This window comes from Typopeltis vanoorti, chromosome 26 (genome assembly GCF_054136105.1).
Source record: "Typopeltis vanoorti isolate ZY-2024b chromosome 26, IOZ_Tvanoo_1.0, whole genome shotgun sequence".
Classification (NCBI taxonomy): Eukaryota; Metazoa; Arthropoda; class Arachnida; order Uropygi; family Thelyphonidae; genus Typopeltis; species Typopeltis vanoorti.
Window position 1 is genome coordinate 9,489,320 of NC_143574.1, and position 26,677 is coordinate 9,515,996.

The 26,677-nt window shown below is 36.7% G+C and overlaps 1 protein-coding gene across 2 annotated transcripts; it reads right to left on the minus strand.

The window, feature by feature from the left end:
- Positions 1-553: 553 nt before the first annotated feature.
- On the minus strand, positions 554-26,424 carry LOC150092309 (uncharacterized). 2 transcript variants are annotated; one of them, XM_090414873.1, is made up of 18 exons: positions 26,298-26,424; positions 24,591-24,875; positions 21,101-21,277; positions 18,376-18,612; positions 15,213-15,428; positions 14,385-14,615; positions 13,239-13,286; positions 11,589-11,807; positions 10,190-10,414; positions 10,012-10,101; positions 9,632-9,856; positions 6,164-6,388; positions 5,817-5,858; positions 5,271-5,495; positions 4,859-5,083; positions 2,507-4,249; positions 1,761-1,955; positions 554-1,260 (listed from the first exon to the last, which is right to left on the minus strand). In XM_090414873.1, the coding sequence occupies exons 1-18, from the start codon at positions 26,332-26,334 to the stop codon at positions 635-637; spliced, it is 5,271 nt and encodes a 1,756-aa protein (XP_090270999.1). In that variant the 5' UTR covers positions 26,335-26,424; the 3' UTR covers positions 554-634. The 2 variants fall into 2 exon arrangements, with proteins under 2 accessions (XP_090270999.1, XP_090270998.1); XM_090414872.1 differs by having other exon boundaries at positions 2,507-4,270.
- Positions 26,425-26,677: the final 253 nt, after the last annotated feature.

Sequence of the window (26,677 nt, forward strand, 5' to 3'; positions counted from 1 at the left end):
ATAATTCGGAAACTCTTCCCTAGACCAAACGCGGAACTTCTTCCACCGTCCAGTTTAACTTCAATAAACGGGGCGATGGTCCACAATAGGTGATGATATTCATTTGGCACCTAAAGACAATCACAAACTATGTCCATGGCGGGATTCCAGCTTGCATCCTGTTCTGTTGGTTGAACAATTGATGTGTCGAAACCCAAAACAGCTATTATCCTGAAAATGAGTATTTAAAGTGAATTTTCTTAAGAACGTTTCTTAATCATTTGAAATTTCTTAAACCAACGTTTGTATTTATTTATTTGTTTGTTTTTGCGTATGGGAAGGAAATGTGTAGCGAAGACCACTCCGCTTAGATGTTGAGAATTGGTATCATTAATGATACCTATTCTCGAGGAGTTCTCCACTGAGTTGGTACCATTGCCAACTCAGTGGAGAATGTTGGTTCCGGACGTCTATGACCTTATGTATGATTGAACTTTAGATTGGGAGGCGAATATCAAAATTTGAATTAAAGACGTTGCCAAAATGTTTAATTGATGAAGACATGGAATGGATATTATAGTCCTTAATTGTTTTATTTTGAACGGCTAATTACCAAACATAAGCTTTATTCATACTACAGAACTTTTCTCTTGAATTACCCATACACACACACCAAATACTGTGTACTAAACACAAGACCTTCTGCGCATCTCTTGACAAATGGTTTCCAGCGGTCACAGTGAATAAAGAGCTGTCGACTGCTAGCATGTGGAAAGTATCCGAACTCGGCTGGACAATCAAACCATCCTTTGACGTCTCCAGTTTGATCTATGATACAATCAAGATCCCCAGGATCGCAATCAGTAGGAGGGGGTCCGGTGGGACGAGAAGTAGTGCTGACCAGAGTCTTGGTTGTACTGGGTTTAGGAGTAATCGGAGTCGACATGACACCAAGTGTTGTGGGCTCAGGACGAGGTCTAGTAGATGTAGGCTCTGAACGATCAGTGGCAGTTGTTCTGATCTTAGGTGTTGTGGGCTCAGGACTACCCTTAGAAATGCTAGTCACAGTCTCAGGTGTTGTGGGCTCAGGACGATGACTGCTCGTGGTTATCACGATCTTAGGTGTTGTGGGCTCAGGACGACCTCTAGTGGTTGTTAAGGCCTCAGGTTTTGAGGTCTCCACATGGTCATCAGTAGCTACTGAACCAAGTGTTGTAATTTCAATAGGCCTAGTGGTCAATTTATTCGTGGCGGGACTGGTTTCTGTAGGTTTACCTTTGTCTGTAAATAAATGGGAAAATATGAAAAACTTAAAGCACTATCTTCTTGTTTTTATATTTGAAGTTTTGAGTTTTATCTCGGGTTGCAGAAATCAAGATTTGATTCTCAAACTACTTTTTTACATTAAAAAACAAGACAAAACTTTGAATGGTCCTTTCTAACTTGATTTTAGAGCAATTAATGATGACTTAAGTTTACATATCAATTAATATAACAAAAATAAATGGAAAAAAATATAAAAGTACTGAGTACTGCATAAGAAAATAACGCATTGGTTAAGAAAGTAGTTTTGACAGAAATAAATGCTTAATAATTAATTTAAAAATACTTTTTTGACACAGGTTGTGTTACACTTTTATACGCATGCAATTTCAATCGATACTTAGCTATATATTAGTAATCAACCACCTACCGCATATTTAATGATCGCTATTATAGGCTATATCTTGTCTTGCGTGAGTATGCACTAGCAGCTCAAGTCATATCGAGGTGATACTTACCGTTTGGATTAATTCTGTTACCACAGTCAACTTTCCATTTATTTTGGCAAATTTTCTTCTCCTCATCGAATAGATGCCCTGAAGGACATTTGCGAAGAACTCCATTCCCGTTCTCACATTTATAATACAAGGAACAGTCGATCCTGTGAGCTACATTACCATTTTTACCTTCACAGGCTTCATCGTCTGGATTTGCTGTGTAGAAGAAAAAGAGCTATCATTTCACGGTTTTAAATGTAAATATGAATATTTTAAATCACTAATACATTTTAAAATTTTAGTGTGTAACTACAGTTCAGTAATAAAAAAACAGAGGGCGCTCCTCTGGCCTCTAGCTTCTCGTGAACATTACCTCAAAAGAAACAAACTTTTGAAATGTATCAATTACATAAAAATATGACAAATTCTTCAAATGCCGTTTGTTATTCATTCTAATATATTAATATTAGTTACAAGAAATATATTTTGGCTACTCATTTCTGTAAATTATTGATGATTGGATTACGCGGCACTCTAGATTCCTCTCGTTTTATCAAAGAAGATTAATCCTGTTTTTCCATACCATTACATTATTTTTGAATGTGTTTTGTTACTGGATGTTAAGATAAATTCTAAGTTTAGGAATATTGTATACTGTTCAACGTATATGTAAACCAAAAACAATCTTTAGAATGGCAATGTTAGGGTCTACAAAACAAAACAAAGAAATGGAATTTTTTTGGATCTTCAGTCAATAGCTAACATACCTGTGCTTTTTTGACCCACAGTTGTTCCTTCTGGAAAAAGTGTTGAGGAAACTTCTTCAGGCTGACGAGTTGGTCCTTCTGAATGTGATGTTACCGGTCTTGATGAACCTTCGTCAGGTTGGTAGGTTGTTCTTTCAGAAACGGGCCTAGATGAACCTTCGTCAGGTTGGTAGGTTGTCCTATCTGAAACGGGCCTAGATGAACCTTCATCAGGTTGGTAGGTTGTTCTTTCAGAAACGGGCCTAGATGTACCTTCGTCAGGTTGATAGGTTGTTCTTTCAGAGACGGGCCTCGACGAACCTTCGTCAGGTTGGTAGGTTGTCCTTTCTGAAACGGGCCTAGATGAACCTTCATCAGGTTGGTAGGTTGTTCTTTCAGAAACGGGCCTAGATGAACCTTCATCAGGTTGGTAGGTTGTTCTTTCAGAAACGGGCCTAGATGAACCTTCGTCAGGTTGGTAGGTTGTCCTTTCTGAAACGGGCCTAGATGAACCTTCATCAGGTTGGTAGGTTGTTCTTTCAGAAACGGGCCTAGATGTACCTTCGTCAGGTTGATAGGTTGTTCTTTCGGAGACGGGCCTCGACGAACCTTCGTCAGGTTGGTAGGTTGTCCTTTCTGAAACAGGCCTAGATGAACCTTCATCAGGTTGGTAGGTTGTCCTTTCTGAAACGGGCCTAGATGAACCTTCATCAGGTTGGTAGGTTGTTCTTTCAGAGACGGGCCTCGACGAACCTTCGTCAGGTTGGTAGGTTGTTCTTTCAGAAACGGGCTTCGATGAACCTTCATCAGGTTGATAGGTTGTTCTTTCAGAAACGGGCCTTGACGAACCTTCATCAGGTTGATAGGTTGTTCTTTCAGAAACGGGCCTTGACGAACCTTCGTCAGGTTGGTAGGTTGTTCTTTCAGAGACGGGCATCGACGAACCTTCATCAGGTTGATAGGTTGTTCTTTCAGAAACGGGCCTTGACGAACCTTCGTCAGGTTGGTAGGTTGTTCTTTCAGAGACGGGCCTCGACGAACCTTCATCAGGTTGGTAGGTTGTTCTTTCAGAGACGGGCCTGGACGTACCTTCGTCAGGTTGGTAGGTTGTCCTTTCTGAAACGGGCCTAGATGAACCTTCATCAGGTTGGTAGGTTGTTCTTTCAGAAACCGGCCTAGATGAACCTTCGTCAGGTTGGTAGGTTGTTCTTTCAGAAACGGGCTTCGAAGAACCTTCGTCAGGTTGGTAGGTTGTTCTTTCAGAGACGGGCCTCGACGAACCTTCATCAGGTTGGTAGGTTGTTCTTTCAGAAACGGGCTTCGATGAACCTTCATCAGGTTGGTAGGTTGTCCTTTCTGAAACGGGCCTTGACGAACCTTCATCAGGTTGATAGGTTGTTCTTTCAGAAACGGGCCTTGACGAACCTTCGTCAGGTTGGTAGGTTGTTCTTTCAGAGACGGGCCTCGACGAACCTTCATCAGGTTGGTAGGTTGTTCTTTCAGAAACGGGCTTCGATGAACCTTCATCAGGTTGGTAGGTTGTCCTTTCTGAAACGGGCCTTGACGAACCTTCATCAGGTTGGTAGGTTGTCCTTTCTGAAACGGGCCTTGACGAACCTTCATCAGGTTGGTAGGTTGTCCTTTCTGAAACGGGCCTTGACGAACCTTCGTCAGGTTGGTAGGTTGTTCTTTCTGAAACGGGCCCAGATGAACCTTCATCAGGTTGGTAGGTTGTCCTTGGAGAAACAGGAGTTGATATTTCTTCTGGAAGAGGCGTTGTTTTTTCTAAATTTAAAATTTATCACAAAATTATTACTAATTGTTTTCATAAATTAAACGTATTTCAAATGATAAATATTTCATTACTTTATTTATATTGTATGAAATTCTGGTAGACTGATTTGCGTCGTATGAATAAAATAATACGCTTATGGAAGCTATATTGCTTAGATATTCAATCACATTTCAGATGGTATTTTCTTCAAGACGGTGCTGATATGCTAAAGATTTTATAACCTCTCAACTATGCGGTTGATATATTAAAAGGCAAACGGGATTGTCTGAAGATATACAGGCCATAAATATATCTATAACGATTATAAACGACCAATACGGTATCATCATAAAATTTGCCGTATATATTGCTTTGTTTGATTGTTTTCTAATGTATAATATAATTTGTTCTATTCACTAAATATGCTACTAAAATAATAAAATGTAAATTTGATCTCTTATTTCGTTGTTGAAAACCCAATTAATATTTTAAGTTTTCTTGTATTTTTTGTAGTTCTAGCGCCTGCCAATGATAATTAATGCACTTACTAAAAATATAGTAAACATATAATAAAAACAAAAAAATGAGGTTTTAATCACCTGGTTTTTCTCTATGCCCGCATTTTACTATGTGCTCGTCCATGCATTTTTTATATTTGGTATCGTACAGCATCCCTTCTGGACATTCCATTAAGATGGCTTTCTTGTCATGACAGAGGTAATATTGACTGCAATCCTTTGCGTGTTCGTGACGGCCATGATATTCTGGACATTTGAAGGTGGTTGCATTGGTGATCACTTTTCCTTTATTGTCGTCAACTAATTCTGTAAAAAATTTATATTGTTCAGACAGCAGCAAAATAAACAGGGAAAAACACACTTTGGTTACAAAATGGCATTTGAGAAAATGGTAGCTTTCATTGTTAAGTGACGTAAAGTGACGTCATCTTAAAAACACTATTTTTTCTGCTGGTTATTTATAAAAACTAGAATTCTGATTCTACGTTCTCACCGTCAGGGTGAACTCTGTCTCGGCAAAGCACTCTTTTATCATCTTCACAACTTCTTGTGCTTTCATCGTACAATTTCTTCTTTTCGCATGTTCGTAGGCGTGATTTCCCATCGTGACATTCATAATAACGACTGCAGTCGGTATCGTGAGGATATTTACCGCTACGAGTAGGGCAATCGAAATCTGAAGAGACTGTGGTGCTGATGGCCTCGTCTGTTGAAGTTGCTGTTGGAGTAAACGAAGAAAAAAATAAGCATTCACTTATTTTGCTCATGGTATTACTCTTTACTCTTTGTAAATAAACAAAGACAGAAAGCCATTTAATTTTAAATAATTTTAAATATTTTAATTTAATTATCGACATCTGGTTGAATTAGAGTCCATTTCAGGATGCATCTACATCAAAAACAGGAATTTTTTGTTTCACTAGCAAGTTTCCGAGAAAAAAGGTGCATATTTGCAATAGTTAATTATTAGCATTGTAAACTATGCAAAATACAGAAGTATATTAATTTTCAAGACAGAAAGGTTTCAGCAAATACTTACGGGTTGTTGGCTGGATTTCTGTTTCTGTTGTTGACAGGAAGTCTGAAATTATACAAATAAATGTTCATCCTATCTGTCTATTCATGCCTAAAATGTTAATTAGTACTAAAAATTTCTTTTGGTATTATAATTTTTCTGTCTAGACGCGTTCAGCTCTTGAAGAAAATTTAGAAAAAATATTAAAGGAAAATATAATTTGGAAATTTTGTGGAATTATTCTAACGAAAGTGTTTATAAACATGAAAGCATTGTGTAAAATTAACTGAACGATGGAGGCCCCGTATTATAAATTCTAGGTAACTTTTTAAAATTAAAATATGAAATTTTGATGAGGACCTATTTCTTACCAGGTTTTTCTCTTTTTCCGCATTTCACTATGTGAGCGTCCATGCATTTTTTGTATTTAATATCATACAGCATTCCTTCGGGACATTGCTTAAGGACAGCCTTCTTATCATGACACAAATAATACAAGCTGCAGTCAGCATCATTTTCATGGCGACCATGAAGTTTGGAACACTTAAAAGAGGGATCGGTGATGATCACTTTACCACCTTCGTCGTCGTCAATTTCTGCAATAAAAAGAATGTTGTAGAGTTCGTTTTATAGTTGGAATGAGAGACCGAATGAAGCATACAAAGCTAATTATATATAAAATATTTATTTATACCAAAACGTGATGTTTTTTATGCCATAACGCCAAACTAAAGTTAATAAGTTTATTTCAGAACACGAATTACAAACCTTCAATGCTAATGTCGACACTGAGAATATTAAGCTTTTCCAAATAATAATAATAATAATGAATACCACTATTGATCAGATAATCAGATTTATCCGATTGAACAAAAAGGCAATTTTCAAAAATCCAGAGGAACAAAAGGCCACATTCTTATTAATAAAATGATTCACAGAAGTTGAAAAAGACGAAAATGTAACTTGAACATGGCATGGATAGACTATAATAAACTATTCAATTCCCCTCAGACATTCCTGGATCCTAAAATCAATGGATGACTTGAAGTTACATGGAAAATCGGCTCAGCAAAAAGACTGTTTACTGAACACAGTTCGTATTTTCAGTTAGGACATCAAAATGGAATTTGGTTAGATAAATGCTCAATTTTATATATTAAACGAGGAAAAATTAATGACACTAGCAATTTTAATTTTGATCAAGAGAAATATATAAAAGCAATTTCAGCTGACGAACACTATAAATACTCAGGAATATTAGAAGCCAGTGACATTCTCCACTCGAAAGGTAAACAACAGTCAGCAACAGAATACACCAAAAGAGTTAGAAATATTCTGAAAACAAAACTAAATGGATTAAACACAATTAGAGCAATGAATTCTTGGGCTATACCAGTGATCCGATACACAGCTGGCATAATACATTAGACAAAAGAAGACCCGGACAAACTGGACCGCAAAACTAGAAAACTAATGACTATGCATCATGCATTACATCCATGAAGTGATGTTGACCGGTTGTACCTACCGAGGAGAATAGGTAATCTTGGTATGCTGCAAGTAGGACAGACTGTGGAAGAAGAAGAAATTGGTTTAAGAAATTATATCGACAGTAGCTATGAGCCATTGCTTCTAACAATTACACAAGAAGCTTTCCAACTTCTGATAATTGGTGGCAGCATAAACAGAGGCTGTATTGGAAAACGAAACAGCAAAAATTCTCTAGGACTTTAGAATACAAACTGATCGGCATTTGGAACACAATAGACCTGACATCACAATTATCGAACATCGACAGGTTTGGATTATAACTGACGTGTCTATCAAAGAACCAGAAAAAATCACTAAATATCGAAGTTGGCAGGCTGTGGATTAAACACATTAAAGTTATCCCAATAGTTATCGGTGCACTTGGCGCAATCTCAAAGAAGCTATCCAACTATTTACAGCAATTAAACAACAACGAAGTGACCCCATATGACCTACAAAAAACAGTATTACTTGGAACAGTCTATATTTTACGACGCCACCTCAAGGACTATTCTTAGATTCTTGGGTAGAATCTGAATTGTTCTGAATCGTATGATATCTCTTTGAGTTATGGTGTATAGTGATTCATATTGAACATGCAAGCTATTGCAAGAAATTGGCCATGCAAGCTAAAGGCAATCCAAAAGAATTTTATCGTTATGACGCAAGCAAAAGAAAGAATGAATGTGAAAGAATAACTTTATTGAATGCAGATGGTACTCAAGTGTCGAAAGCTAATGAGATTGTTCAGTAATTGAGTGCTCACATTGAGAGCTGTTGCATAATCTGGATAAGAATTTGTCAATAGGGACAAATAGAATATCAGCCCGTTTGCTAAATGAATGTTCAGACGAATTGGCTAGGCCTTTCATGTTTGTATAACTCGAGTCTCAGCTCAGGAATGATACCACAAGAATGGAAGGAATGTATGATAGTTCCATTGTACAAGGGTGGTGCAATAACGAATGTGTCTAACTACCAACCTATCAGTATCTCTGGTGTGGTAGTGAAGATTTAGATTTTAGAGAAGTTGTAAGAACTCGCACACAGAAATGGGTAGACAAGCATTCTATACTCTGCAGGGAACAGCATGGGTTTACGAAAGGAAGGTCATGTTTTAGCAATTTTCTCATATTGCAAATTTGATAGAATTTGGCCGAGTTGGATGAAGGAAATGGATACACCATGATAATGTTGGAGTTTTCTAAAGTATTTGATAGGATATAACATGAAAGGCAGTTGCATAAACTGGAGAATATGGTATTGAAATATAAACTCTTGACTTGGGTCTAAGGGTTCAGTCCTTGGGCCATTATAGTTCAATCTGTACATTAATGACATCGGGCAGGGTCTGACATCAGATGTGCAATTGTTTGCTGATGATGCGAAGATAGGAAGGGCAATCAGGGAGGCTACTGATATTTAGCACTTACAAAATGATTTGAATAGGCGGGAAATTTCGGCAAATGAAAATGGCTGTCAGTTTAATGTTAGTAAGTGTAAAGTTATGCACTTTGTCATGGAGTTCCAGCGGCATATTATATTAGTGAGGTCACGCTACAAGAAACTGAAGAGGCAAGAGATCTTGATGTATTGGTGGATAGGAATTTGAAGTTCAAAGGTGACATAGAAAAAGTTGCAAATACAACTCAGAGAATAATTGCTGTGTTGAAACGAACCTTGACATGTAAGGATAAGGAAGTAATTTTGACTCTTTATAAGGCTTTGATGAGACCACACTGAATTACTGTGCGCAGATTTGGTCTCCCCTGGTTCCCAGGGGATAAAGAAGCTGTGGAAAGGGTGCAAAGAAGAGTTACAAAGATTATATCCGGATTATGGGATTTAGATTATGAGGACAGATTGCGAGTATGTGGATTGCAGACTCTGGTTAACAGGAGAAAGATGGGTGATAGATAGAGGTGTATAAACTTATTTAGAAGAGGAATGTTGAAAAACCAATATTTGAACCCCATATCTGCAAGAATGGTGACGCGCAATACGTGTATTGTACATCAATGTTAGGCACGTAAGCAGAAATAGCTGATCGATGTGAGACAGAGAAAGGGTTTAATCTTCACTAGCGTACTATTGTTCGAAGGTGACCGCTGATACAATCAGAGAGGCGATGCATAGCTCCGTGGTCGAAGACCGTTCCAAGTAGGTAATAACAGCAGACTATTAAAGGTACCACTTATCAGGAAGATCAAGATAAAGCCATTAATATATTATTCTTGGTCAGGACAAAACTCAAGGTAAAATGTAACTTTATCTTACTAAATAAGTTATTGGAAGGCAAACACTATTACCATCAGGGTGTACTCTGTCTCCGCATATGACTCTATCTTCATCTTCACAACTTCCCCTGTTTGCATCAAACAGCTTGTCCTTTTCGCATTTCTTCAAACGAATTTGCCAGTCCTTGCATTCATAGTAGCGGCCACAGTCACTCTCGTGCGGGTATTTTCCGGTCTTCTTAGGACAAGTGAATACCGGAGATTTAGTGGTGTGGAGTTCCTCTTCTGTTGGTGTTGCTGCAGAAGTAGACCGTATTAAATTTTAATAAAAAAATACTCAATCGGATTTCAAAGCACTAATATTGGCAAAGGGCAGTTACATTTAGATGCGAATGAGAATGTAAGTTTTTATAACATTCATGGTTTTAGAAATTTAGGAGACAGAGACTTACGTGAAGTACTAGGCCTAATTCGTGGAGTACTAGTAGTGATTTCTAATGGCGGATTTGTTTTTGAAGTTGGTTCCTCAGTAAAAACGCGATCTGTAAAATATAACATGCATATTTGTTAATTAAATATTTATCATATTATTATTTGTCAAAAGATATTAAAACACGCACGAATAGCTACCTGGTTTAATTCTCTTTCCACAGTCTACCAGATCTTCATCCTGACATCGATGCGTTTTGTGATCGTACAGCATTCCCAATGGACATTCTCTGAGCACAGGCAGTTTGTCATGACATTGATAGTATCGACTGCAGTCCATCTTATGTTCGTGGCGACCGTGATATTCTTTGCAATTATAGATTGGGTCTAAGGTTATAATTTCCCCAGGATTTTTGTCATCAATATCTGCATGAGTACAGAACAATTTATTATTAAATAATTTAAACTAACAAAAAAACATTAAAGGAAATTAATTTTGGTCTTCATTTATGTATTAATTAGAAATGTTTAAGACAACATAGAAAAATAATATAAATAAAACATTAGATATAAAAAATTAAAAGTAGTACGTTGTGCTTTAGGTAGACTGATAGGATTGGATAATACATTAGCGCACTCGACTGAAGATTGGCTGTCTGACACGTATCGGCAAGTTGGGTATGGGGGCGCGATATCCCAGAAGAGGAAGTCACTAGTGGTGTGGCCCAAGGATCAGTTGAACACAAACTGTACGAGGGTGTGGGACTGAAAAGTTCTGATAACAAAAATGATATTAAAGCAACTGATATAAACCAAAAGGAAGTACGTATCTTAAAACACTTGAACGGGCACGTTTCCTTAATTCGTAATCATTTATTATTTTTTCATTTAGGATATGTAAGAAGATATGTTAGAGATTTTGAAGAAATTCGAAGACACATATGTGCGGACCATCACATTTTTCGTGCTGCAAGAAAAGTCCTCAGCTGAGATTCACCAAACTTTGTGTGAGACTTTAGGGAACTGTGCTCCCCACTATAATCAACAATTGCTAGATTGGTGGCCAAGTTGAATTCCCAGTTTATTATTTTTTGAGAGAACATTTTAACATTAACAATAAGTGCATCGATCACCTCTTCAAAACCCAGAGATGTACCCACCAGTATTCTTGGCTTCATTCTCCCTTTATTAACTGCAATTACTTGCCTACGAGGGCCTTTGTGAGATAAGGGCTTATGGCACTTCTTGTCGTATATAACAGAAACAAATAAGTGAAACATGACTGTAAAATCTTCAATAACGATTTCTGTTTTAAAGTTGACCAATATTTTACTGTGAATTCCTATATATTTTATTATTATACTCTGAAAAATTCTTTAATTCAAAGGATTAATTAATATAATATTATTATTAACAACAGATGTATTATTATTATTATTATTATTATTAGTAGTAGTAGTAGTAGTAGTAGTAGTAGTAGTACTAATAATGATTAATGGACAAATATGGATCGTTTATTGGAGTTGTTCAAGATGGGCGATCTTGACCTTGTCTTCGGCAAACATTCTAATTCATTTTATTAAATTCTATAGAGACTTACCATCTGGGTGGATTCTATCGCCACATGGTGTGTTTTTTTCATCTTTACAAGCTTCTCTAACAACATCATACAGCTGATGTTTTGGACATTCTTTGAGATGGACGACTCCTTCTTTACAAGAATAATACCAGCCACAGTTTGACTCATGAGAATGTCTGCCGTTCCTCGTTGGGCATGTAAAACCGGGAGGATTCGTTCTGCTATCTTCAGTTGGGGTAACTAATAAACGACAGGAATGGGCCATTAGGAAACAGATTAAGAGACTCCTATGAACATAAATTAACTACTGTTAAGAAGAATACATTGTTGTTTGCTATGATATCACAAGAGACAGTACGGAGAGTAAATATAAACTTCAAACTACATGATAAGTACTGCCTCCAGGAAAAGAACCCAATCTTCGGAAATCAAAAAAAAACATCACAGGGATATTCGCATTAAAGATAAGGAGAGTAGTTTGAATTCATACAGTTTTTTAAAAGACATTGCCACTTCGTTTACAACAAATGCATTGGGATTTTCCTACTAAAATTCTTATTTTTCCATTTGTTAGATACACAGTCTAAGAACATGTACAGTTTGAGGATAGCACACAGAAAGTAAGTTATCACACATATCTAGGCAGTGGATTTTATGCAGAATAGCTGTCCACCTTTCTTTAAAAGTTAATTAGGGTTAAAGAAGATTCTCCTACTCTTTTTGAAAATAAAAGTTAATAAAATATTTGTTAATATTTCGCACGGGTAAGAAGCTTTTTTTACCTTCCAGGTAACTAAGATTTTAAATCCTACAACTCAAGAAAATCGACAGTAGAACTCACCCTATTTTAGACAATAATATATTGTTAGTGATTACAAGGCGCCGAAATGTATGCTGCACTCTCTCTTCCCTAGATGCCTATTAATATTATTGCTAGCTTTGAGCCACACTTCACTCGTATCCATTACAGTGGCTAAGGAGGGAGTTGGGCTTTTCCCCTCCAGTCTTCAAAATTTGAGGCTAAACAGCCTACGTTTATGGAACAAAACGTTAGTTTATTATTATTATTACCTGTGATCTCTTTTGCACCTTTGTAAGTCAGAGACTGCCTTGAAGCACCCTTTGAAAAGAGGGTGTTCTACATTCTAATTTCCTCGTTATTACGTGAAGTTTTTCAACAGGTGTGTTAGGCAATCTCATATTTTGAATTGAGGTGACTCATCTCATACGGCTTGCCTATCCCAGAAACTCGGATAGGCAAGTCGGCCATGAGAACAAATGCAATTTACAGACAAAATACTATTTGTGGTGGTGATGAGCGGTAGATGACGCTGGGTGTTGCTGGTAGTAGTGCTGTAGTTGGAAGATTAAGTAGGGAAGACGATGAGTTGGGTGTAGTGGAGTAGTGTGCCCTGCCACGATGAGTGCTTGGACTACCAGAAGGTTTCCCGTATATCAAATAGTAAGAATTGAGGCTAAATTGTACTATTTGCATGTTGGCCATGTCATGGATCGAAAGGGACTTTGCTTTGTTACAAAATGATATCAGATATTTCTTTTTCAGTTTTTCTGTCCCTTTGTCCAGACTGTTGAAAATGTCTTCAGTACTTTCATTGTTGGAGACGATTTATTTTTTATGAGGGAACATTAGTTTTTACAGACGCTGCTTACCTGAGGGCGTTGGTGTAGCAGTTACTGGTTCAGCTGTTGTCTTTATTCCTATAAACGGATAAAAGAGTAACGTTAGTGTTCAACTTATTGAATAATGATTGCATTGACTAAAATAAAGATACAAAGTGTGCGACAATATTATTATGTGTCTGAATTATAATCGACAGAAGGGTACAATTTGAAAGCTCACTATAATGAGCGTACATTTTAACTGAAGGGGAAATGCACAGTATGGACAAAATACAAATTACGAACAGCATCCTAAATACACATTAAATACATGTATAGTTCGTAGATCCCTTTTCCCATCTTGCTACCAGAACTGTTGCTATGCAGCATAACTTGGACTCTCTAAAACAGTTGACGTTGCAGGATGTATGCAGTACCACGTGGTAAAGAATACTTCACATAGATCAACGAGTTCGGGATAAAAGATTCAAACGTAGGCTCTCCCGATGTACGTAATCCATGTTCTCACGACAGCAACCTATAGCTGAATTCCACAGGTGGAAATAAGAATCATTTGAAAATGCAACTTTTTCCCAGTCAATAAAAGTCCACTGACGTCTCTCAGATGCAAACTAAGTTGTCAATGATTAGACTCAAGGATACCTTAACTGGATGCCTACTTCGGAAGTCCACTCGCTGGAGGGTCGTTGGATTATGGTGTGGGACAACTCCGCAACTCATCCTATGTTTACATAACCTGGTCAATGTTTCGGGTTTTTGTCTGTAATAGGCTTTCCAAAGGTGGGACAAATTGCATTCACAACGAATATCGAAGTCGTAGGAACCCACCATTAGTCTCACTGTTATTTCAAGCATCCTTCTACTCCCAGAACATCAGAATAACTAGAATGCTTCGCTAAGAGCCTACAGATACTGGCCTTTACCAGCAGTTCAGTTTACCCAACAGGCGACTGTCCTTTTTTTGAAAGAACACCAGTTATTTCGTAGATTTTACAGATTAGTGAAAAGAACTGAGCAGTTTGAAGTTCCAGAAATCTATAACAGATAAACCCTTAACAAAAAATGACTCGCATCCGGTTGTGTGTTTCTGATTAGAGTCACTATAGTTCCTTAAGGAACAGTTTATCTTGAATAAAACATAATTAATCTTATAAGGAATTCATTATTTTTCATTACCTGGTTTGACCACCCTATGGTCACAGTCGACTTCCTTTTGTACATGGCATTTCTTGCGCTTATGGTCGAACATTTTACCTCGACGACATTCCTTCAAGCTGGCTTTATAGTCGTGGCAATGGTAGAAATAATTGCAATAATGATCATGATGGTGTCTTCCGTGGCGTCGATGGCATTTGTAATCGGTGACTGGTTCGATAATGATGCTTCCGTCGTCATTGTCTTCAATTTCTAAATATCGAAAGCAAAGATCAGAAAAATAAATAAATAAAAACTAGGGTGTTTGTTAGAAATAGAGAAAAAAAAAGCTGTTGAAAAATGGAGAAAAATAAAAACTTTGCGGCCTTAGAATTGAACACATTTGCCGGTCAGTCGAGTATTGCTGTTTACACTTTGTTGAAAAGTCGTGATCAACGTCTTTTCAATCAAATAGTGAGTTAGCCACTCTTGTGATAGAGGGGTTCTTCTGGATAACTCCGGTTTTATGTCCCTCAAAACAGGCGACCCACTCCAGTGAAAACACAGACCTACATGCATCAATAAATACTTGTCTTCAGGGATGTAGAAGAGAAGTAGTGTCCACTGCATTAATTCACCGTGATTCCTAATCAGGGGACCATACCCATAGCGGATGGATGGGTTGCAGAATATACAAGAAGGAACTATTATAAGTCTACTTTTCTCCACAGCAACCGGCAAGAACTCAACGCTTCCAGACATGGGATACACCGGGAGGCATAGGGCTAACCACCTTATCTTTGTCTACGGTTGCTGTTAAATGAATAGAAAACCCTCGACACCGGAAGGTAAAAAAAAAGGTTAGCTTACCGTCAGGATGTGGTCTATCTCCACAAGTCACATCCTCCTCGTCCTCGCATTTGTTTTTTTTCGCATCGAATAGTTTGTGTTTTGGACATTTGTGGGACTTATGTTTCCAGTCTTTGCATTCATAGTAACTGCTGCAGTCTGAAGGATCAGGAAATTTGCCTTTATTACTTGGACATAGAAAGTCTGGTATTGGAGTAGTTACGTCTTCTTTAGAATCTGGAAGGCATAAAAAAAAGTAAAAAAATAAAACATTCTCTAGAAATAAGGACTAATATGATACAGAAATTTCTACATTATAAACTACCAGTTTATAATGTAGAAATTTAAAATATAAAATTAAAGACAGTATTAAAAATACCAACCAACTTTCACCAATGATAACAGTTACAACTATAAAAAATATAAAACAATGCGAAATCTGTAAAGATGTATACGTGTGTAGCTTGTTCTTATTTAACTATTATTTGATTCTGTCAAATAAGAATTTATCTTTTGTTTAATATAGATATTAAAGTGCCACGTAGCCAGAGGGCTGCACACAGGCGTCGGGTTGCTGACACCTAGCATGAGAGGTTGATGACTAGAAATTTTTTTGTTTATTCATTTCGTTAGTCTTTTCGCTCAAAGGATGCCGTGTTTTCACCTCGAAATGACCTTTGGAATATACAAACTTTCGCAAATACTTCCCCGAACGAGTTGAATGCCGAAGCCAAAAAGATAACTGGGCCTATTAAATTTGAGATTTAAACTGTCTACAGTAAACGGTGGCTCTGTACGAATGGTTACGAGGATATGAATATATTTAGGTCATGAACCCTGTCCATTCTTATATCAATACTTTGTCTTCCTTTTCGTATTGGTTCGTACATTAATATTATCTTTAGTAATGTTTGATGTGTTTCATCCGTGTGCTGTACGGTTGTTTTTATTAATTTATATTTTAGTTAATTTCCTTTTTTAAAATATATTCGTTCCTTTATTTAATTAATATTTTCCATTCAAATATCCATATCAGATATCCCATTTTAGCAGTTGTACATATTCTTTCTTTTCCCCCCATTTCTTTTAATTTGTATGAACAATTGCAGTTACAAAACAAGTTGTTGCTAAAAGGTGACCTTTTAGCGACAACTTAATAAGGAGCTCTGGACCAAAGGCGAACTTCAGAACCATAGTCAGGAGAAGTGGTGTAGACCATTGTAAAGATACCAGCAAGTAGAAGAAAAAAAAGTCCCTCAGTCCTGCGCGACTCTTAGCAACCTCACCAAGGTGGTGATGAGGAATCTATAAGAGCAAGGGGTGCTAAGAATCCCATAGAGGAAGGTAGACCACCATCTGGAAATTCGACCCTATTCATTGGTTCTTTCAACACTCGAACTTTGTCTTCAGACTTTCATATTGATTTCCGAGAACTTCAAAATGTAAAGTTTGATGTCCTTGCTGTTTGTAAAACCTGAAGAAGCTCAGAATTAACAACAATGGAAAATAAATTTTCCTAAGAGTGTCAGATAGTGCTACAAGGACTAGAGGAGTTGGTTGTATCATAAACAAAGAGGTAACTAAATATATTATTTCTTGAACAATCCACTCTGAACGACTAGGAACACTAAAATTAAAAATAGGAGAATTAGTAACAATAAAAACAATAGTAGTCTATGCACCTACTTCAACTGACGACAAAGAAGAAATAGAAAACTTCTATGAACACCTAAGGGAAACATTACAGAAAACAACATACACTATGGTGTGTGGGGATTTCAATGCAAAGATCGGTACAGGATCTACTGAAGATATATACATTGGACCATTGTTATGATCTTTCTCCTAAGACTAGGGAATGTCTATCAGCGAGAACAATAGAACTATTGAAGAAAAAAAAGACAACTTAAAGATACAGGAGAAGACCATTTAGAGTATACAGTTATTTGTAAACTGAGGCAGAATATCAAAGATGACTATAATATGTACCGGTTTCAAAAGAGGCTTTTAGACAATAGATCACATTCAAACTATTACTCAACCAACAGAAAGATGCAGAGAATACCAGAGGCCACTTTGTATTCTTTTTATAGATATTAAAAAAAAAGGCATTTGACACAGTTCAACATAACGCAGTTATATGTAGATATCCAGCTCATAAAAGATATCGACAAAGAAGGTGCAACAAATATCACTCTTTTCAATCATCCGATTAAAATTAATTTAAGTGGAGGAGTACGTCAGGGCGATGTCTTATTATCTAAACTCTTCTCATCTACTCTGGACAGTATCATTCGAAAAACTGATATCAAAGTAGGAATTGGTGGTAAAATGTTGAATATTGTATTATTTGTTGACGATGTGTTATTAATATCTCACTCCACGAACTCTTAGAATCAATGCTAAATTATATAAGCTAAAACTGCCAAAAACGTGGATTGGAAATACATCCAGAAAAAACAAGATGGATGAATAAAGAATACCGCAAAATTATGCAATCGTTATAGAATCCCACGCTATCGAAAAAGTTGAAGATTACAATTACCTTGGACAGTCTATAAAAATGAATGACGACATATCAAATGAAAGAGCTAAGAGAAAAAGAGCTACTTGGATGGCTTTCAACAAAATAAAATCAACAATTACCAACTAAAATATATATATAGAAATATGCGCCCATCTATTCAATAGACACATCCTACCAGCATTGACTGACGGCAGTAAAATATGGAATGCAACTTGAAAAGAAAAACAAAGCTTAATAACAACTCAACGTGCAATAGATATAAGAATGTGTAATATACAGTAAATACAACACAGATCACAGAAATCATGAAGAAGTCTGGACTCAAAAATGTAATAAAAACAATCTACAACAGCAAAAGTAGATGGGCAGGACATCTCGCCAGAATGAGAGACAACAGCTGGACAGTCAGAGTAACAAATCGGTATCCGAGAGAAGCCAAAACGAATCCTGGAAGAGCCAATGATCAAGAAAGTTGGAAGAAAATGGAGAAGAATGGCTGAAGACAGGAATAGCTGGACTCTTTATGACCTGCATGGAGAAATCCTGACAAGCATTTTCCCTTTCAATTCAGAATTCACAGATATTGCAATGTGAAAATAAAAACCAATGCAAGTCGAGTTGGTTTGACTCCTTTTGTAGAACAATATCCGTACTTACCGCGTTCATCAATCCAGTTATCGCATTCGACATCCTCTTCGACACGACAGATCCCTTCTTCTGCATCAAAAAAATAACCCGATCGACATTTTTTTAATAGGCCGACATAATTGTAGCATTCGAAGAACATCTGGCAATCAGCTGGATGCGGTATTCTACCAAACGGTTCATCACACAGAAACTCAACGAACTCACCAGAAACGATAATTTCTAGCTCTCCTGAATCCTCGCCATTGTCTGCGAAAGGAATAAGAAAAATATCACCTTCAGAAATAATTTCGTTTTATATTAAATTTATTTAATTCATAAGCAAGTGGTTTTGGAATCATGGCAGAAGGAACAAAAGATACGAGGTCTGTCTATTTTATCTACATTGCGTGTGTTTGTTCTTCTGGTCTGCTGGCCTGTTTTGCGAAATAAAACTGTAACGTTGGCCATGATGATCACATTTTAAAGGCAAAGTATGAATAATTTTGATTCAGTTATATTTCGGCACATGTAGTTTATAATTTGCTGTTTTCAGGAAGCTTTTTTCCACTAAATATGAATACTAGATTAAATCCTAATGCTTCTTAATGTCCAAATGGTTATTGTTATTGATGACCTATTGTTCTCTCCCTGTCCGCAGCAATTGCTATGAAAACTCTGATATATATTAATCTGGCAATTATCCCTTACCAACTTTTACATAGATAGGAGGAGGAGGGTGGACATGCCAATCATGTCCCCATCCTTCTCCTATGTACGAGGATCTGCAAATTGCATTCTCTCAATCTGTCCTCATACTCCACATTCCAGAGATCCTAAACCGACTTAGTCAATCGTCTTTAAATCTTCTCCCAGAACTCATCATCCTTTTCCACTGCCTTCAAACTTTAACAAGAGTCTTAGATTGGCCCATATTAAAATGGTAAGAGTTACAGCTGTTTTTAATTCCCTGGAACATTCGTTCAAGACAAGGGGTGAAATACCATCAAGTCTTATGGCCTTATTGACAATTTACTCAATTCCTTATACACCTCCTGCTCACTCAACATCAAAGATTTCCACTTCCCATTGCTCTCAAGTTCCGCATTAGGCTATCCTTATGAAGGTAGTCTAATCAATACACTTTATAAATTGTAACTTAACTGCCTTCTTTGAATTCAGCTATAATACTAAAGTGAAAATTATCGCTAAAAAGCTCTTTATACGCAACTGAGAAAAATATCATCTAATTATATTTATTTGTTTCTACTGATAAAAGAATGGAAAATGCAAACAAGATTATTTTAATCTCCAAAAACAATTTTATATATCAACATGATGATATTAAACATGGTTATGCTTGGGTTCTTTTCCCTTAGTGAGAACCCATTCTCACTAAGGGAAATGTTTGATTCCCATCACTTAAAAAATAGGCAAACTAGTCATAAAACATACGTGTTTAAGAAGTTTCCTGTAAGTAATGTGTTCAAAGATCGCCATTCTTCTTCTCCCGTAGTCCTAAATGGACCGTTGGGTCATTCCTGGCTGGTAGGGGTAGGTGATATTCTTTGTTAGCCTCCTTCAATCATCTCGGCTCTTGTTCTTGATGTCAGTTGAGAAAGGGAAGATTTGTCCATTTTGTGATGTTATCAGTCCATTTTAATCGAGGTCGGCCGCTAACCCTTGATCCTGGAACGATTCCTTCTAGTGCTTGCTTTGGAATGCCATTAGCCCTCTCCACATGTCCGAACCATTTCATCTGTCTTCTTCTGATGACTCAGAATATTTTCCTTTTTTCTTCCATCTATTGAATCAATCAGTTTTTGGACAGGTTTCGTGAGCAGTATAGGAAATTCTCAAAAGTCTTCTGTAAGTTTTCATTTCAAAAGACAGGAGTCTCCTCGTTAAAGTCCAGGTCTCACAACCATACAAGAGGATAGAATTCACCAAGGTGTCAATTAGTCTTAGTCGGGTTGTGATTGCCGTTCTGTTATCTCCCCACAATGGTTTTAACTTCTGTAGGGCCACGGTTGCCTTAGCAATTCGGTATTTAATGTCGTTTTTGAACGACCATCTTGACTCAACGTGCTTCCTAGATAAGTGAACTTGTTTACATTAGGTTATTTGATTTCTGAAATCTTGCATGAATGGGGTTTAGCATGCCATTCATTGGAGACATGCTAAACATGCTGTAGGGGCTCAGACCTTTTCCCATTGAGGACAGAACAGTAAAGGGATTGCTTAGGCAGGCCATTGGTTGGTAGAAAGGATCGAACCTGATGGCGACAAATAAAGAGATCTTCTAGCCACCTGAAATTAATCCTGCTTCTATTTACTATGCCAAGTCGTACACGAAGGAGATCCGAGCATAATCATATGCGCGGAACAATGAAAAAAACCACACATTCTCTCTACTCTTTGTTATGTTTGCAATATCTTGCATTCTCCATTACATGTCCCTTCTCTTCAATCAAATTTTCTCTTACATCAAATGGCATCCAATAAGACTACGATATACAAAACTAAAACATTTACAACAACAAAAAACACACTCATATCCATTTTCCCAACATTTACGGTCTTATCAAAACACTCCAATAGAATGTTTTGGTTAAATATTTTCCTGGAAATCAAGGAGTTGTTTAAATTTAAAAAAAAATGGTTCCTATGCCTTTTATCTTAATGTTATATTTTCTATTACAAAATGCAAAATTATAAAATTTTGCAGTGAAAAGTAAAATACGTAAACTTTCCATACCAGTGGGATCTCTTCTGTCTCCACAATCGACAAATGGAAGGCACATCTCGTATTCAGTATCATACAGATCACCTTCTGGACACTGGAACAGTTCATGCATGCCCAAAAAGCACTTGTAAAAGCGACTACAGTCAGTAGGGTCGGGATATATTCCATTGAAAAATGGACATTTGAAAACTGTTTGAGAAAATGTATAAAGAATTAGTAACACAAGAAAAATGATTTTAATACTAAATACTTTTAAACATATATTATTCAGTATTACATTCTGGTTTTATGGTATTAACATTCTGGTATTCTGGAGTCTCTGGAACTGGCTAACAAACCTGTAACTTTTTTCTTCGGTTAGTCTAGCATTATGGCAGCAGAAACGTTGCCACACCGCACGCAAAGAACATGGGTAAGAGTACAAGGTAGAAAAAATAATGGTTACATAAATAAATATAAAGTTTATTTTTATAGGATAGAGTATGTGATTACCATAGAAATTTGGTGGATGTACTTTTCTGAAGATAATCAGACAATCAACCAGCCACTCGGCTAACCGCGCAGACTAATTGATACATAATAAAATTATATTTTGGGAACTTTATCTTGCACTGCATTTACTTTTCATATATCGGTATCAATGCAATATCATTTCAATTTTCTAGCGAATAACATTTTCAGCGATGAGTAGTTCGCGCGGTGAATTTTTCTGTGATGAATTTTCCCCCGCGATGAATTGTACCGGCGATGACTTTCCCGGCGATGAGTTGACCGGATATGCCCTATCCTAGCCCTCACCAACTTGTCCGAAACCTTAACTGCAATCTCAGACACAGAGATTCGCCTATAATTTGTAGCTTAACCTTATCACGATCTTTGTGCAGTGGAACAATTTTATTCTCTTTCTACTCCTTTTTTGACTTGTGCTGTTGCAAGATTCTTTGTAAACAGTTACACCAACAGTGTTTTAACACCCTGGAACATTCGCTTAAGATACGCCATGATACGTCATCGTCCTGTTGCCTTATTGACATCAATTTCACTTTATTCTTCATACATACGTCTTGCTGATAATCAGTCCATCCTCTCCTATCTCCTCTATACTCAAGCGTCTCATGATATCACACTGACGACGATAATATACGTTGATCATTTACTCGCTGAATACATCGACTATATCCATGCAGGAAGATTTTTCTTGACTAATTTCTGCTCATACTGTGCTTCTGCTGTCCTTGCTAACTAAGTCATCTTCTGGTCTATGCTTTAGACTCATCATCCAACTGATTATTACCATTATTCGTTTTATGTTTCCTATAAATGTCTTCTTGCAGATTTCACACTTAATTCATCATTCATCCATCCATTTGACCTTATTAAGTATTTTGAAATTGGAATACATTAAAACAGCGTTGTCAAATAATTCTTGGTCAGTGCCTAAGCTGATTTGTCTCCTTCTTAATTTTTCATTCTATACGATAGCTCTAAGCTGACTACTATGCTTTTCGTAATCACCAGCATTGAAATTCTACATACAATGAGATCTAAGACTCGATTCTCGTGTGCCTTCCACTTCATACTTTCTACGATGTCCCTCATGAACTCAAGAAATTCATTTAATTGTTTGCAGCTAGTATCTCTCCATTCTAATCCACAATACCATAATTAAAATCGAATGTAATGATTACTCTGGCTTTGTTCTCTGCCCGTGTTGCGTATATACATTTATTCACTATCATCCTCCATATCAACAGTACTTTTCCTTCTATTTTAGTTTTTTTCTATCTGTACGAAAAACATCGTGCTTATCCATTTATGTTCCCATCAGGACATTTTTATCTAGCCATGTTTCGCTTATTTCAATAATTATTTTGGGTGAGTAAACTCAATCAGTGAAAATATTTGGACTTTCTTATTTATAATGCCCCTGACACTCGTAAAAACACAACAATTCACTTTTAGGTCCATAACCAGTCCTATTCATATTATAATAAATAAATATTATAAAAATAATAAAATATTATTTTTAAAATAATATTTTAAACACCGTCTTGCAAAGAGTTTAAAATTTTCTTTGAGTTGATATTTTAGGGTTTATCAGAGAGTTTTAAGCAGCCAGTAAAGAGAACTCCTTAGGACGTATTAGTAACAGATTTGGTTCGATGAGATGACTTGTTTTAGTGGATCATTTGTAGTCTGAAGTTAAACAGCTTTATTGGAAGTACATTATATGGATCGAGATTTACTAATTATATGAAGAGCCAAAGGCTTCAATTCGACGACGTGAAATTATTTAAGTTAAGGGATATTACATCCCATATTGTTTCATACTCGAATATAGAAACTATAAAAAGTTCGGCGAGTCCAAGCGTAAGCAAATACCTGGATAGTGCAACACCAGGGCAACTCATAGTCCATCTGGTAATGCAACACTAGGGCAAGATTATAAAATCTTATTTTATATTTTTTATTTATTATTTTATTTTTTAATTATTATATTAATTATTTATCATATTATTTATATTATTTTATTATATATTTATTATTAGAGCCTGTGTAGCTCAGTAGAACGTTTGCACTCTACGCTTGACCGCATGAAGAAAGGATTTGATGGTTCAAATCTAGTCACCGACTAGAGGAAATTTTTCTAAGCCTTTTTTCGACCGGTTCCCGAGTTAGTCGATCTCTGGCACGGGCCAGCGGGTTTTTTCTCCCAAAACTGGGTTTTTTCGTCCCGTAAACTCAAGAAAATCGACCGTCGAACCCACACTATTTCTAGACATTAAAAATATTGTGTTAGGGGTAGGGACCACGAGATGGCGGCACTAGCTTGCGCCTTCTTCACTGCGTACCGATGAATCAGTGATAGCCTTGGGCCAGCTATCTCTCTGATTGGCTACCAGTGGAGATTGAACTGCCCACTCAGTCTCCAAACGTTAGATAGGATAAACGGCCTCGCCTACTCCCTGTACGGGAACAAATAGCCGTTAGCTGATTTTTTTTTATATTTATTATTTATATTTTTTTAAATATATTTATTTTTGTAAATAACAAATGCTGAAAAAATGGAATTGCAATATGGTTGATCCCAAAACTGCAAAACAATTCAAATTTCGAATAACATACAGATAACGATGACATCACTGCCAACTTTAATTCACATGATTTCCCCACCCTCACACACACACACTGTTATTAATGGCATATGCAGAAAAAGTACAAATATTGCTTGCATTTCCAGAATATCAGCAGTGATAATCTTAGCCATTAACACCGTTACGAATAGCTTTCATCACTTTCATTCCATTGCTTGTTCCAACTAGTTAATCCAACCGTGGGGTAGATGTCATACAGATCACAGACATGGTCAATGATCTGTATGACTAGTGGAGATGGTTGGAAAATGTTGGTATCGGGAAGCCTTTAACAGAGACAGATGGACACAAAGTTGTATCATCAAAAATGGTTATAAAAACGGCTTAAAAAAACTCCTAATACCTACCATATGGATCCTTGCGGTGTCCACATTTCACCTTCAGCCTATCTTGACACGTCTTTGTCTTGGTATCAAACAGTTGACCGAATGGACATTTCTCAAGCGTCTTGGATTTACCACAGACGGTGTAAAAACTGCTACAGTCATCTTCGTGTGGCTCCTTACGCAATTGATCTTTTTTTTCTTTCGAAGTTTCCTTGGAATGGTCATGCTTCTCCTTGGAATTCTTCTCCTTGGAATGCTTTTCCTTGGAACAATTACCCCGTTGAATTGATGACAGAAGAATTATTCCTATAAAAATAACATTCGTTATCATGATATCTTGTTCAATTTTCCAATTTTAGTGGCATTAAATATTAAAGTATGCATTTGGCATCCTATTATTAATTTCGACTTCACATGCAACATTTTCAAAATGAATATCAATATAAGATTTCTTAATATAATCTATTATAAAAGTAGAATAACCAGCTGATTATATTTCCATACTTAGTCGTGGATTTCTCCTTAATATGTCTTTGTCACGAATACTGTTTGTTATTCATTTTTCCATCAATACACGTAATAGTAAACAGTAATTAAGATGTATGCTAAATTTTATTTAGCACATAAATTTCATGTATTAACTTAATAGGTAATAAATTCCGGATGATATCTAGGACATTAGATCTACCCTATAGGTTTGATTCCAGTAGCCGACATAGTAACTTTTTTTAGTTACAAGTAAGCACATTATTCCTACATTAATTTATTTTTTAACTCGCGTTGTTCAAACCTAACTTGTAAAAGTTAACCATACAACTCGCATTATTTCACAGAGATGGTTACGTGTGCCAGCAATTCTCTCTCCTGATACTTCTTTCAATGTATGTAGGCTAGAGATCGCATAGTGCAGATTGAATGCTAGCTATATAAACAAATCTAGGTTATAGATGCGCGCATAGTTTCTTTGGTGAATAAAAAAAATATAAAGTATTTATATTTATTTATACGCGTTGATATGTAACCGAAATTGATATTAGAATCAATTCCTCAGTCATAGCCAAGTTAGCCGGTCTTGGGCGTGGACAGCAGGTTTTTTCCCGCCAGTTTGTCTGGGGTTTTTCATCCCGCAAGTAGGCAAACCGGACCCGTAAACACACAGGCTACAGTCCCATCTTGGAAGAGTATATCTATACTTGGATGAATGAATGTATGAAGGTGTGACAATCACAGCCGGGATTTGAACCCGCAGCCTCTTGGGTGTAGAGCGGATACGCTAACCACTCGGCCAATCAGGCCGGCTTGATACATATATAAGAGAACAATAAAAAAGTGCTCTCATGGGATTTACATTATGGTATCCCATAATGCAAAGCACATCTCCTTGTGGACATAATGCATAACTTCCCATAATGTATAGCATTATACATGTCCGCAAGGAGAAGTGCTTTGCATTATGGGATACTAAGGAAAGTGATGAGAACTTAGTCCACCTTTGCTACGAGTTGCCCCAGGTCCTAAAGATACTTCAAGCGCAAGATGACTTTTCTACACAAATTAGTAAGGCAATCGCAAACATCCATTCTCATCTTATAAGACCCCAAAGCATGGTTGGAGAGTGGGTACATTAACCACATAGGGAAGAAGTACAGGGAAGGTTGACCATGAATAATTAAAGCACTAAAAGAGAAATTAAAATCGGTATGTCTCATTAACTTAACAGAAACTCACCTGCCAGCAAACAGAACCATAATAACGACAATCGCATACTTTTCCAGATACCGTTGGTTGGTCGATACTGAAAGAGGGCTTCAAGACCTGTCGGTAGATTTTTAAAAGGCTAACAGGTAGATATAGAAGAGTTATCTCCGTCTTTTGACAAGCTTCTTATCTGAATATTGAAGCCATTATCCACGTTAGAATTGAAAACAGCAGATGCGCCTGATGATAGCGAGTAATGGATTATCAGTGTGAGAAACTTTAGTTACGCTCATGTGGGATGACGAAAGACACAAATATAGCAGCGCTAAGAACTGCTAATGAAGTGAGAAGTTAAGGAAAAGAGAAAAATTGCTTTTATTTAAATTTTATTTAGAGATACAATGAGAATT